Genomic DNA, 15,653 nt, shown 5'->3' with positions numbered 1-15,653 from the left:
TACTTTTACCAGCACTGTTTTTTTAAAGGTCCTCAGTGTGAGAGATGAAGAAAGAATTCCACTGGAAAAATACTTTCCATATAAATGTTACAAGCCCAAAGGATTTGACCTGTGATGTTATAATAGCCTTTGACCAAAGACATGGTACATCTTGTCCTGCTTTGAGTTCCATGCTTGTTTGCTGCCTGCTTTGGATCCTTGTGTGGTCGAATCTTCCATAGTTTCTGTCTTTTTTTTATTTATTTATTTTTTAAATAAAATAATCACAGATAGTATTCCTTGCTCAACTAGAGATAGGATTTACCTGTTCGCTTTCAAAAATCCCTTTTAAGCCCAAGTCCGGTCTGATCATCTTGGCAATAGGCATGCGAGTACCTTGAATAGGGAAAAATTAAAATATATGTTTGTCAGGATTGTGTTGAAACAATATGTTGAATCACCAAAAATTAATATAATAAAAAATTCATTTTTATTTCAATAATTTCATCATTTGTACTATTTTTCTAAAACTGTATGATTTTTTATTTTATTTTGTTACTTTTTTATTTTTGTTTTATTTTTTTGTAATTTACTACAGGTTTCAGCTCTGTCCCTGTTGTTTTGGAGGATTGTTTCCCGTTTTTGTTTAGAACAACTTTCCAGATCATATCCATTTCCCTTTATTTTCCTGCTGAATCAGATCTTGCTGGTTAAGCTAGTTAAGTAGCCTGGCCAGGACACATGCATCCTAAACATGATAGTCAGGTCACCTTTATTAATATAGCACTTTTTACAATGCAGGTTGTTTCAAAGCAGCTTTACAGTGATAGAAGGTGATAATGTTGGCTGTACAAAAGCCCTAGAAGAAAATAGTGTCAAAGTCCAGCTTAAGTAAGATCAGTATTGATTCATTCTGTTGTAAAAAAAAAAAAAAAAGTTATTAATTTAGTGTATGCAGTTGACCAGCAATGCTAGTTTTAAATTCTTTCTTCACATAAAACTGCACTGCTGCGTGGTCAAAGGCTTTGCACGTTCCACATTAAGAAGCAAGACGAATCTCTAAAGGTGAATATGTCCCTCAAAAGGCTGCTTCGAAGTTTGCTTCAAAAAACAGCCTGATTTTCTCTCACTCTCCAGCGAAGAAAAGGGCCTGTCTGCCCTCAAGAATTTCCATACAACCCCCTGTAATCTGAAACATATCACCGGCCTTATATAAACAAGGCTGTTGCTTTTTTGGCCTTTTTTCCCCCAGAATAAGCTTCAAGCTCCACAGACGTCTCATTTGTGGACTGTGTGCCTTGGCTGGCGGTCACTGAGATCACTAGGCATGTTAGAGGAGCTCTCTCTCACTTTTACTGTCTTTAGGGTTTATAGCCTACCATCTCGAATTGACCCCTCACCCTCTTCATAACCCCTTTTTCTCTCATGTTTACAACAGGCTATATCCATAGCCCCAAATTTCATTATTCTGTTTTTCCTTGTGCACTTGAGTGACTCCCAAATTGTGTATTCGCCCCTGCTGGAAGCTCATTTCCTCTCTCTAACCGATGATGTGGTTTGATTTCATTACATAGACACATTAATGAGATTATATATAATGTTAACAACATTTAGATTGGACACAATGATGTGCCATGTATTTCATTGCTTCATTTCATTTTTGTATGTCGTTGATGCAGACAATCACACAATTTAGTCACATATTTTCAGTAGGGGTGTAAGAAAATATCGATACACGTGAATATCGCGATATTATGTTTGGCGATACTGTATCGATTCTCAAAAACACTGTATCGATATTTATATATTTACATCCAAGATTCGTGGCTTTGTGTTCGATTTAAGCCACAGACTGTATAAAACCCAACCGCTAGATGGCAGTGTTTGTTATCTCAGAACGTAAACTGATGCGGAGCCAGAGAAGCGCAAGGTGAAGGTGTGTGCATCGCTAGTGTTAGCATTAGCAAACCCAGCTCACAAGACGATAGAATTATTCCGCTCCCGCGGCATACAGAGCTGAAGTGCGGACTCATTTTGGCTTTAGCTATAAAGAAGCCTCTAAGGAAATCGACAAGAGTAATTTTGTTTGCAAAATAGGCCATGTTTTGATAGAATATTTGATATGTACTGCACGTTTTCCTCTCAGTAACAAAATAAACACACAACAAAATTGACAGTGGTGGCAGCAGAAAGAAAGCATCTGATCATAGCGATGTGGATATGGTTGCACCAGCTCTGCAGTTCAGTACTTTAAATAGCACTTTATACAATGGACTGCTTTAAAGCAAACAGCTTTACAGTATTCAATATAAAACAATCAGTCATTCAGTCATAGAATGGACTGTGCACTTTCTGTTGTTAAATAGTTTAGAAATTAAAAACTGCTATACTGTTAACCTTTAAAACATATACACATAAAGAATCCTGCAGTCACTTTACTATTTTCCCTTTATTTAGATTGCACAAAATAGTGATTATTGATATAAATGCAAATGATACTGTATTGATTAAATAAAATAAAGTTGCTTGTCAGGTTTTATGCATATGGTTGTGTTCTTTATGACTGTTTCTTCTAAAATTAGATCTTTCTAAAAATAACAAGAAATATCGCAATATATCGCCTTTCTTACAATATTGCAATATATCACAATATATCGTATCGTGATACGTATTGTATCGCCAGATTCTTGGCAATACACAGCCCTAATTTTCAGGCAGATCTGTGTCCTGCTGTGTCGGTGCAGCCGTGTTATACAGCCAGGTGTAACATTCACACTATGTTCCACTCTGCTTCTCCATTTCCTTTATTTTTAAGCCAATTACCTCATTAACTGTACTTCTTTCTCTTTCTCGTCTGTTTTTGTACTTTCCATCCCTGCCCTCTTTTTACCCTGATGGAGATCACTTCTTGAAATAGCTTGCTGAGTAACGTCTGACTCTGTTTGGCTGGTCTTGTCTTTTTGTCTGCTTTTTTTCTTCTTGAGTTGGCCGTCATGTCCTCTGCTACTGCTCAGTGACATCATATTGGGATCAGAACCATGTGCTAAAAGCTCAGATGAGTTAGAGATTGGCTTAGGGCCTTGTCTAGTCACTTTACCGTTGACCTCTGAAACACAATCGTCAAAACATGCCTCCTTTTTCTTTTCGTCATCCTGATGGGAGAACAAAAAGTGCCTGTGATCTCATGGAGACAATGAAGGGAGTGGGCCAAAATAACAAAAACCTCAGCTTACTGGCGAGCTCTGAGATTTACACCTGGCTCTCATTTCCTGAATAGTCAGTGCAAAGCTAATGAAAGTTAGCGTGAAAGCTGCACGTTTCAGACATGGCTTGAAGCTTTAACAAGTGGGACACACATTTTCTCCTTTCAGGCTTTGTTCACAGTAGTATGTTTGTAAAGGAGGTTAGCTTGAAAAGAGTGAGTCAAAGTGAGTACAGTGGGCATGAAGAGCTTTCCAGAAAAATAATTTTTTGCTGTTGAAGGATGTGTGTGTTAAGCTTTAAAGGATTGTCGGCAGTACAGAAGCAGCTGGTGTTTAACAGCAAACAAATGTAAAGTTGCACAGAAACTCATTTAGAAAGTGTGAGAAGAGTTGTTGTGGTGGGGGTCGCATGCTGCTTCAAAGATTAAATTCAAGGGACAAGAGAACAGCAGCTGTCTCTTATATAAGCGATATATTGGATGTTTAATAGTGCATGCTCATTTCCATTTAACATTTATATTATATTTGATGTCATCTTATGTTCACTTAAAGTTTGCTTTTAAAAACACAACACATAACTGTTAAATGCAAGTCTCAAAATGAATATCCATTATTTATACTGTGCATTTCAATAATGTGATGCCTAAGTTCACTTATAGTATTTGTAGAAATGATTGATCTTACTTTTAAGTGTTTATTTATTAGTTTATTTTGACAAAGGATAGAATAGAATAGAATAGAATAGAATAATAGAAGGATAGAATATGCCACTGCTACATTTATAATATGCCTCCACTGTCGTTTTGCTTTTTATAGAAAAAAACCCCCCCATTTAATTCAGTTGGATAACGGTCGCTTCAATCCCATCCAGCTAATCCAACACAAGCTGCAGAGTCATACGGATTCCAGCAGGAATCAGAGTTCACTGATCACGTGACGAGAGTAAGTGACGATGACTGACAAGACCATGGCGGAGGATACGTTGCACAACAGAGCCTAAGCGTCTGTCAAATGGCTTATCTTGTAGAATGCGCACTCAGCATAGCTGCTCCCTATTCACAGAGTACGCGCCATTGTGAAATCGAAAGCGAAAGTAAAACGCGAGCACGCATTCGAACGTGATTTAAATACCCCGCATTTTGAAAGCGGCTCCCTGATGCACGCAAATATCTCCCAATATGACTGCTATCTTAGGCTGGGCTGTGTAGTTGTAACCATCTCTTAGCTCTGCATCATGCTTGAAGAAAAATTTGGTCTCTATTTGCACTTTGAATATTGAGAGAGTACTGTACTTTGATTATGGTTGCACTTATTGTTTGCACTTATTAAGACTAAGAGAAAACTGTTCAATTTATTTATACTGTTTATATTTCTATGATCAATTTCTGGAAAGGAGTTCAGTTAGGAGGTCAAAAGTTGTAGAAGCTCATAAATCATGTACAGTTCTAGCTTCTAAGGTCTGAAGAGACTCATATGAAATCATACAGGAGAGAAGCCAGTCAGTTGAGTTTGTGGCAAAACCTTTTATAGTGCTTGAGTATTGTTGTCTTTTACTGCATATAATAATTAATACTCAGAACAGAAAGTAGAACTGAAATGACATTCATTACAAAATGATTAGTTAAAACATTTCAGATGCACCTGCAGACTATTTTTGTAGACTTGTATTTCGTCAATCTCATGTCTCGTCTCGTCTCGTGAGCTAACTGTCTCGTCACAGCCCTACTTATTGGTCATCTATGCCATAACATGAAAATAAGTATTAGTAGCTTATCATGTCAGCATCCCTATGTTGGCCAATAGGAAAGAAAAATCACAAATGACATCTCTTTAATATCTCAGTTATTTCTCTAGACCGTGAGATTCAGTGGAGGTCAAATGTAGACTTTTGCATAAGTGCTGAGAAAATGACCCCAGTAATCTTACATGTGTTTCCTCTAGAGTTTCAAATAAGATGTGAAAAATGTCTCCAACTGTGCTCAGAGCCATTTGCCAAAATACTAAAGTCTCCAATCAAATCTGAGAGGTTTTAATATGATATCCAACATTTCTCATCACATTCTCCCCAAATTATTGTGCTTTCATTTTATAACTTTTATGACAATCGCTTCTTTTATTTATCCTAAGGAATTTTAGGATAAACATCTGAGACAAAACTGAGATCTCTAAAGTCTTCTGGGCTGAACCTCTCTGGGGTTGCATGATAGACAGTCCAGAGGACAATTCGCTATCAGGTCATACCCTGCTTGCTCTACGTTAAGCTGTGGACTGAGTAACACTGATTGCTTGGTGGTAAAATTGTGTGCGGGGGATAAACATGGATCAGGAACAGATTATCCTTTCATTGCTGGGGTTGTGAATACACAGGCTTTGATGCGCTATCTAGGGGTTGGACCATCTTATAAGTTCAACACTTTAGTCTGCATGCTTTTATACGTTTATATTCCTGTGTTCCCTCTTCTCTGTGTGCACATCATCTTTTCATCTCTCTCTTTGTCTCTAATTCTCCATTCTTCTTTTATTTATGCTGTACTGCTGTCCAGTTCAGTTAATTTTCACTCCTCTCACTTTTTACTTTTACTTGCAACTGGTGTGAGGGAATTTACAGGCTGCACCCCACCCCGGTCAACCACAAGCAAATAACCGCAAGAGACCCACCCAAACAAGCCTGAAACCAGTAGTTATCCTCAGCCTGGCAAGTGATCCCTTTCTAAAATTGGTGTCAAGCCCTTATTGTCTGGGACTTCGGATGACCCAAGTGTTTTAAAGGTTAGTGAAGGGTGTAGCTCTGACTTTAAAACCTTTTAGCTTACTGAAAAAGTTCTATTCCTTTCTCTTTTTTTAAGTAATTGAAAAGGTATAGAGCAATTAAAGGGATAGTTGCCCAAAACTATTTTTTTTTTCTCAGAATACAGAAACTTTTTCAGAATATGTATGTTCCACAGTAAGTCATAGTTTTGATCAACATAAAGTAAATGATGACAGAATTTTCAGTTTTGTGGTGAATTATCCTTTTAATAAAACTAATATTTTCCTCTGAACAACAAAAATACTAGTAGTTACGCATTGTTTTTGTTCAGAAAAATAAATTACTGGGCAATAATGCTGATGCTTCAACCTGTGGAGTAGATCCAGCTGTTAGAGGATGTGGCCTGTTGCTGTCTGACACACATCCTTAATCTCCATGCAACAACAACCCCTCCCTAGGCCTTCTGGGAATTGGAGGAGAAAGGATGACAGAGCTTCAGCCACGACTGCCCTTCCCAGATCTCCCTGCTTACTCCCAGGAAAACTTCTAAATCCTGGACCCCACCTTAAAGCCCTCCTCTGTCCAAAAACTTTATATTGATCTCTGTATGTTGACCTGCCTGATGAGAAACACACTGAATTTTCAGGAACACTGACTCAATGACTTTGATTACTTTTTTGCACTTTCAAGGGGGTAAATATGGTAAAATGAGTTAAAGTAGAGCTGGGTAAATCTATGAAGCTTCATCTTGATTTAAGCAAGAGTAGATTCTGTATAGGCCTGCTTATCAGGTGTTGATGATAATCTGATTGTAGAAGCAGATGGGAGATGATGGTTCTGTGCTTTCCCGCACACACCTCATGGCATGCTGGTGTTTCAATCACAATTGATTTCTGAGGGCAGTTGTCCTCTATGAGCAGGGCAAATCTAAAGGGTTAGTCATGTCTCTAGATGAAAATGAAACGCAATGGAATTAGCAAGATTTACAGACAGGTTCTCAGAATCGTAGTGGATTTGCGACTGGCCGAGTTGTGATAAGAGGACAGATGGGGGATTCAGTGGCTTGTGCTGTGTGCTGTGACATTAATGAAAGCGATCTCGACAATATGTCTGGACTATGACTTTGACAGAGGGCTTAATGACAGGGTGTCAAGAGGGTGGAATCAATGGAGAGAAAATCATGGTGTTGGTTGTCCTTTCCTAGAGTTTCGCAGAGTTTCATGAGCCACTGAGTTTGCAAATACAATGTACACTACCATTTAAACGTTTTGGGTCATTAATGAATAATTTTATTTAGCAAGGATGCATTAAAAGGGGTCATGACATGTATATTTTTATTTTAATATGTTCATTGAGGTTCACTTATAATTTTAATAATAATTTTGCAAAAACAAATATACATGCGGAAACAATTTAATTTACAGACAAAGAATTATGATATTGTTTTCTTAAGGTTTGCGATGGAGCTCTCAGATCCAATACAGTTAGCTGCTTCATCTTTCAACAAAAGTTTCTTTGCAAACTCTAGATAACAATGTGCCTCGTTTTCAAAATGATCTGCAGTCAAATGCTCCATACAAACATATAATCCACTGTTGTGATCCGGGACACCAAAACAAAAACACTGAAGACTGGAGTAATGGCTGCTGAAAATTCAGCTTTGCCATCATAGGAATAAACTACTAAATATATTAAAATGGGAAAGTTGTTTTAAATTGTAATATATTTTTGATTAAATAAATGCAGCCATGTGAGCATAAGAGACTTCTTTTAAAAACATTAAATCTTCACCAATCCAAATCTTTTGATCAGTAATGTAAAGTGAAAAAATGTGGGTTATTATGACTTTGCTCACACTGTAGAAAAGCATTATTCATTTCCAATTTCTTTATTTACAGCTGTTAGTTTCTTCAATACGAGAGATTAAATAATTTTTTATAACACATTTTTTTTTTAATAGATTTTTTTTGCCATCAATGCCACATACTTCTGAATTATGAGGAATAATCATGTAATGTAGAATAAATTTACTTGAACTTTTCAGATAAAAGAGTTCATTGTACTCTAAAAATTCAAGATTAAATATCAGGATGTAAACTTATGAAAAACTAAATTGACTATTTTGGTACAAAAAAAAAAGACTAACATTTTAATTGGGCCTTAGATGTAAACGATAAATTAAAAAATGTAAGATATTGCATCTTTAAGTTCTGAATTGAACACTACAATCTCTTTATTAGGAAAATGGATAGTTCAAATATGATCATATAGTTCAAAATGACCCCTCTGGCATTGTCATTAGTTGACTTTGTTGTCCCTTAGGGGCTGATGTGGGTGAGTAGAGTCAGCCTGCTGTGTTGGGGTGTGGAGGCCTGGCCTCTGCTCCTTACACACAGACCTCACATTGACAGAAGAACAATGGAGCGGGTACACCGCAGTATCCTACCCCGCAGGCTGGCACAAAAGAGCCTTTTCATGCATACTGCTCTAGGGCTGGTCTGACAGGCTGCTGCCACCAAAGGCACAAGCATCACTGCCATCACTGCCATGCCTGAAACATTTCTTATTATTATCAATGTTGAAAATAGTCAAGCTGCTTAATGATTTTGTGGAAACTGTGATACATATTTTATCATGATTCTCTGATTAATAGAGAGTTCATATATTCAAAATAGAAGTCTTTTGTAACATAAATGTAGCAACGAAAGGGTGACATCATGTTGACAATTTTAGTCTTTTGGGTGAATTAATTTGGGTGAGTTTTAAAATACATACACCATTTGCACACTTGGATCTGACTGAATTTGTTTTAAATATGCTTCATGATGTGTCCATGGTGATTTATTCTTGTTTAAATAATCGCTGCTCATTCTATGAATCCCTGATGCATTTGTGAGAAGGCCTGAGGGAATTGAGGCCTGTTTCTGTGACTTGTTTGTGTGAATGTTGTTGTATGGTACATTTCTGCTCTGCGGGGTGTAAGTAAGGTACTCCCTGAGGACTGAAGCAGTTCTTAATACTACTGAGTCTAACTGTTCAACTTATACCTGGATGTTAAAATTTAATTAATTGAGTCAGAAGGGGATGTAAAGAGGATGTATTATGCTTTTTTACATTTTCAACATTCTTTAGTGTGTAATGTTGCTGTTTGAGCATGAGAAATTCTGCAAGTTTACAAAGCAAAAAAGTCCACTCCAAAGGGAGTTATTCTCTATATTAGTAAACACTGTTTCTGAACTTGATTGTAGTCTTGAGTTTTCTTCTGGAAATATACATCTCTCAAAATTCCTAGTTTAAAGGTGCAATAGGTGATTTTCTACAGAAACATTTTTTCTTACACTGGTTGAAATTCTCCTTATATCCTGATAGCTATCACTATGTTAAATGTTCTGTATTTTTATAAATGCATATCGTCTGTAGAAGGTGTAGGACCATAAAATATCCATCCAAGCTTTATATTTGGTCCGAATGAAGTAATACGATGTTCTATCTGCCTGTCAGTGTATGTTTTTACATTTCCTTATGTCATCAGCGCGTTTCATGCTATGCACTACATGTTACAGACAGACCGTGACGGGGCACCGCAAACAAACAACAGCCACCTTTTACAGTTCCTACCGAATCAAAACAACGAGCTTATGCTGCGGTCGTGCCATAACTGCCGTAATTAAGAGATGGCAACCCGTGACGTTCTAACCGGACCTGTTCAGTCAGACTTGGAATTATGCATTTCCATGTCAACAGTATCAACACCGAAATTAATCTGCAGCAGTCACGTACAAGTTATTTATGTTCATTATTATTGTAATGTCATGTGCTTTGAGACATGAGGTAGTTTAACACCGTCTCTTGTGATGCTTTACCGAGAGCAGCTGTGTGTGTGTGTGTGTGTGTTTTGGAGGAGGCGTGGCTTTGGACGGCGATTTGCAGGGAGAGTGGAATCGTATGCTGTCAATGCTAGCAGGTTAACGTTAGCATTTCCCAGATCTCCTACTGCACCTTTAAATAAATCCCGCCCATGGCATACACAAAAAAAAAAGGGGACGAGGCCTGGTTGAGTACATTAGTAATGTGTTGAAACTCAACGGTTATGATAAAGGGGCATGACATTTCCAAAGCACGCTCAAAGCAGTTAACCAATCACAACACACAAGTCTAGCTGACCAATCAGAGCACATTACGCTTTCAAAAGGAGAGGCTTCATAGAGACAGTAACTGAGCGTTACTGCCAGACTGGGAAGAGAGGTGCTGCAACAATGTAAAATATGTGAAATATAATGTTATTTGATTCTAGTAGACCCAAAACAAAAAAGACTTTGTAAATGGGCATAATATGGCTTTTTTAGTTCAGTATGAGATTATGAGGTCATGCCTCAAACTTTTAAGCACACTGACTGGGGCAGGATGGAGATGAGGGAGGCTTGGCAAACCCACAGGTTGAGAAGAAAGGATGCTTTATTCTACTAGGCTTGACCCAGGTCTGCTCGGAAGAACAAGGAAGTCAGGTTCCCCTGAGGATGGAGCTCAAAACAGCCTGCTTTTTCAAAGCAGGGTAAACGTCAACTGTTGGCTTCATGCGACCAAGGAGTTTAGGGTGGATGTGGAGATATAATAGTCGTTGGGCTGTCTGAATGACTAGTCAATTTGGCTGGTGCTGGTCCAGCACTAACCAGCCTGAAAATACAAAATTCAGGATTTATTATTGTGCAAACAGATTATGCAGCTCATGAAACATTGACTATCCTGTGCTTTTTATTTGCTTTTGATTCCTGACCGAGATAATTCATTAAGCTGCCCTTTATTTACATAAGGCACTGACATATGATTATACAAGCCACACTGACCACAAACCAAACAGATCTTTTATCATGGTTAAACAAATAGTCCATATGCATGAATGTGAAAACAGCAAATCAATAATGTGCTCGTCTTTCTGCTGCAGGTTTGAAAAGGGTCGTATCTACACCTACATTGGAGAAGTGGTGGTGTCGGTTAACCCTTACCGTGCCATGAACATTTATGGGCGGGACATCATCGAGCAGTACAAAGGCAGAGAGTTGTACGAGCGACCGCCACATCTTTTCGCCATTGCAGATGCTGCGTACAAAGCCATGAAGAGGAGGAACAAAGACACTTGCATTGTTATCTCAGGTAGACTATGTCTGTGTTGTGACTCACAATCAAGCTTATGGGTAATTCTGAGGAGCAGTAATCTTATGATTTAAGGAAAAAAAGGCATTACTTAAAGGGATAGTTCACCCAAAAATGAAAATTAAAAATAATCCATACAGCTCCAGGGGGTTAGTTAAGGCCTTCTGAAGTGAAGCGATTGGTTTTTGTAAGAGAAATATCCATATTTAAAACTTTATTATTAACTATAATAACTAGCTTCCGGCAGATGGCCGTATGCATCGATTTGCAGCGAAAGAGTGACCCCTGACCCAACGCATGACGTATTGATGAACGCCCCCCATTCACTACCATTATAAAGCTTGGAAGAGCCAGGATGTTTTTAGATATATCTCCAGTTGTGTTCGTCTGAAAGAAGATACACCTAAGATGGCTTGAGGGGGAGTAAATCATGGGATCATTTTCATTTTCGGGTGAACTATCCCTTTAATCTTCAAATAATACTAAAAGCAGCCTATTGTCTTCCTTCTATCTGATTAAATAACAGGCCTTACTGGAATACAGGCTTTCCGGGGTCTTCTTGTGAGGCCTCAGCATGACTGGGAATGATGTGATTAGATCTGTGGTCTGATGAGAATTGCTTGCCAGTGACGTGGTGTGTGGTTTCCCAGTCACAGTGGACTGCTTGAGAAGAAGCTCACAATAGAGTTCAGTGCATGAGCAAATTGTTTTCTCAAGACATGCCCATTGTTTGAAAAAGATTAACGACAATATGGTTGTTTAACAATTTCTACAATAATGTCTCTTTGAGATGGTATCTGTTTTCTGTCTGGGTCACTGTGGAACTATGCTGAGGTGGGGCACATAGCTCAAGGGGAATAATCTGGTGACCACTCAGATATTGCCTCTATAAGAAAACATGGATTATTATCCAGAGAGTGACCACAGGTGGTGACTACACTTCAAAAATATTTGGTATGTGTGGTGCCATCTTGTGGCAAATAGAGGAACTTGCTGTTTATTTAGAGCATAATTTTGTCTTAATTTAACAAATAAATTCCATGAGCACTTTTTTTGTGGTTTAGCGTAATACTGTCTTAAACGAAAAATAGGTTAAGGGCCTTACCAAACAACTCAGAAGAGTGATATTTGGATCTTTTTTGTTTGTAGCCTTAATTTTTCCTCCTAGACTTCCTCTCTGTTCTAGGGAAATGCAAAAATGTGTATTTGATACTTATGATAATTAAAAACAGTAATATTGTGAATATTATTACTATTAAACTAACTTGTTTATATTTTAAGAAAAATGTGATTTTAATAAATGTAATCTACACTGTAAAAAGTAATATGCTCTAGCTCTAGCTAAAATTGTGGCAACAGATTGCAAGCAATATTATTAATTAAATTCAACATATAAGAATTGAGTTAGAATTAATCGAATTTAATTCCTTAAAAGTCAACCATTTAAAATGTGTAAAATTAGCAAACACCATTACAAAAAACACAATGTGACATAAAAAGCAAAGAGTCAAAATGCCCAACTAAATGAAACACTGATCACCATAATGATTTTCAATACAATCAACATCAACATCTAAACCTCTGTTAATTCTTGTGTTTCTCTTTCCTTCAGTGATTCTGCTTGTTATCATCAGGTGTCTTCAATGTTGGCAAAAAAATAAAGAGTTCTTAATTAATCTTTGATGTCTGTCTGTTATTTAGATATTTTGTTTAAATTTTACTTAAATTTTACTCATTTTAAATGGTTGACATTTAAGGAATTAATTTGATTAATTCTAACTCAATTCTATTTGTTAAATTTAATTAATAATATTGCTTGTAATCTGTTGCCAAAATTTTGATTGATCAATTTAATGCATCCTAATGCATTTAATGCAATGAGTATTAATTTCTTAAAATACTCACTCCAACCTTTTCAACAGGAGTGTACAGTGAAGTTCAAAAATAAAAATACTACAAATGTAAAATTTTCAATTCATTTTTCATTCGAATTGGTATGCTATTTATGTATGTTCTTACAAATTTGCTTGCAAAATAGACACATTTTCACCAACGGTCTCAGATTGTATTTCATAGAATTTAATGGTATTTACTTTATTTTATCCAATTATATAATTATATCTATAAAGCATTAGTCATTGTTTGTTTATTTTGCAGGGGAGAGCGGAGCTGGAAAAACAGAGGCTAGTAAATACATTATGCAATATATTGCTGCTATCACCAATCCCAGCCAAAGAGCAGAGGTGGAGAGGTACGTACAACAAAAGCCTTTTTGTTTCTCTCTCCACGCTGCTGCAGTGATGAGTCATATTAAGACCATGCTGCATAGCATGCCTCCTTAATGTTATAATCAACAACCGCTGAGCATTTCACAAGTATTTGATGTTGTTTATGTGGATATCATTCATAATCATACGAATCTTTGCTTAGGTACGACTAAGAGAAAGCATAATTTTCAAAGTTTCTCATAGTGAGTGAATGAATAATACATTGGAATTAGCCTCACAGGGAGCAATGGTGATAGAAGTGAAATGTAGGGCAGAGATTAAAATAGTGCTGGGTCACACTAATTGAAATATGATGGATCTAAGTCAAGCTTGGTGAATAAATGATAGGAAAATCTACTGTGCTTCATTCTTTATCTTTGTTTTATCTATGTAGATTGAGAAATGTAGCGCTCAGTATTTCAGGCTTGTAATGTTTATTTAATCATAAAGATCTTTATATATCTCTACTGCAACATTCTGCATAGACCTTCATTCTTGTATCTTAACTATCTTAACAATAAAATCAGGCTTTGTAACTGTTATACACTTTTAGATGTATAATGCTTTGTGCTACATTTCATATCACTGTTATTGTACCCTGTAGATATGGTTTATTTTCTCTGCTTGCTAAAGGTTAAAGCTCTTTCAAAACTGGGCATTGATCAGCGGAAAATATTTTCCAGGAAGTACATCTAAAGTTATGCCAAAAAAAGTGTATAGTAATTTCCAACAAGGGTAACATATAGTATACTTGAGGGGATACTTAGCAGATTTTAGAGGGTAATAAAATTTCGATTTTGCTTTGCTAAACCGATAAAACTGAAATTATGACTTTAAAATAAATAAATTATTAGGGCGGTAAAAAGATAATTAAAAATAATTAACTTTAATGGTGCTTTTGGGATGCCTAAAGAGAAAGAAGTCTAGGCGACACTGCTATAGGCCCAATGCAAAAGCAAAGTGGAATTTTACAGGATGTTGTAGCTATTTGGGTCACAAAATGGAGGAAAATGTCCCGCATAATGCCTGAAAGGCTTGCAACAGTAGAGTTAGGACCTCTTCAGCCTGTCAGGCACTAAGCAGGGCACTTTCCTCCAATGTGCAGTGTAGGTCATGCATGTCTGTACGGCAGGAGAACCAATGCTGAGCATTCTGTGGTCTGACCGATGCAGCAGGCCCCATAAATCATCCTCTGAAGCACTCTTAACCACCATGCTGGGATACCACATGGTGATACTATATACACTAAAATAGCCAGATATAACCATGCATACTGGCTCGTAAAGGCTTCAAACAGACAGATTAGTGTATTTATTCTAATACCAAATGTCAGGAGCAATCAGATCCATCAGCCTCATATTAATACTGACGCTCATTTAGCTGTAGTGGTGAAATGATACATAAGTGGCTTATAAATGTTGTAGAAATGAAAAGAGTGTGTGTTTATACAGGGTGAAAAACATGCTGCTGAAGTCCAACTGTGTCCTGGAGGCTTTTGGGAATGCCAAGACCAACCGTAATGATAACTCCAGCCGGTTCGGCAAGTACATGGATATCAACTTTGATTTTAAGGGAGACCCCATTGGTGGCCATATCAACAACTACCTGCTTGAGAAGGTAGGGGGTGCTAAAGAAGAGCAGCTTAGAACTGACTCTTTCATAGGGTCATATATATATATATATATATATATATATATATATATATATATATATATATATATATATATAAAATATATCTCAATCTTTCAAAACCACCCAAAAAAACTGCCACCTAACTACCACCCTAGAAATGACCACATAGCGATGTGTTTAAAACATTCACAAAACAACCACCCACAACACCCTATCATTATTGCAGACCGTTTTGCTCGGGCACACACCACTCAGTTTTGTCTTGCTTGATCGTTTTATGTGTGCTGGAGAAGCTGTGACATTTTTATGTTTATTATAAATGCATATGATTTTTATCCTTAACACTTGTTTTTGATTTCTTACTTAGTCCCGAGTCATTTTTCAGCAGGAAGGAGAGAGGAGTTTCCACTCTTTCTACCAGGTGAGTGAAGGACTCGTCGCAGGAGTTGATATGCTGTTTTTATGATGCTAGACACCAGACAAATCCTACTAAACTTGTTTATGGCTCCACTGTCAGAGCCTTCAAAGGCCAATCATTTCTCACTTTTATTGCCCCTACAAAATAATGTCCTATCGCTTCAAAACATTAGAACAATTCCATCTGTCTTTTAGTGCTCTGCAAACCATTATTATCAAGACTATAATTTACATGCTTCACCATATCAACACAAG

General features: G+C 37.1%; 1 protein-coding gene across 2 annotated transcripts in view; it reads left to right on the top strand.

The window, feature by feature from the left end:
- myo1d (myosin 1D) overlaps window positions 1-15,653 on the top strand; it is a 76,879-nt gene that overhangs the window by 6,744 nt on the left and 54,482 nt on the right. For both annotated transcript variants that reach the window (XM_051914238.1, XM_051914239.1), the window contains 4 exons: window positions 10,874-11,082; window positions 13,240-13,333; window positions 14,801-14,966; window positions 15,349-15,402. In XM_051914238.1, the coding sequence (XP_051770198.1) occupies window positions 10,874-11,082; window positions 13,240-13,333; window positions 14,801-14,966; window positions 15,349-15,402 (523 nt within the window). The remainder of the gene's footprint in view (window positions 1-10,873; window positions 11,083-13,239; window positions 13,334-14,800; window positions 14,967-15,348; window positions 15,403-15,653) is intronic.

The sequence above is a fragment of the Ctenopharyngodon idella genome, chromosome 12, assembly GCF_019924925.1.
Source record: "Ctenopharyngodon idella isolate HZGC_01 chromosome 12, HZGC01, whole genome shotgun sequence".
NCBI classification, from domain to species: Eukaryota; Metazoa; Chordata; class Actinopteri; order Cypriniformes; family Xenocyprididae; genus Ctenopharyngodon; species Ctenopharyngodon idella.
The sequence above is the reverse complement of the archived record's forward strand: the minus strand, read 5'-3'. Positions and strand labels throughout refer to the sequence as shown.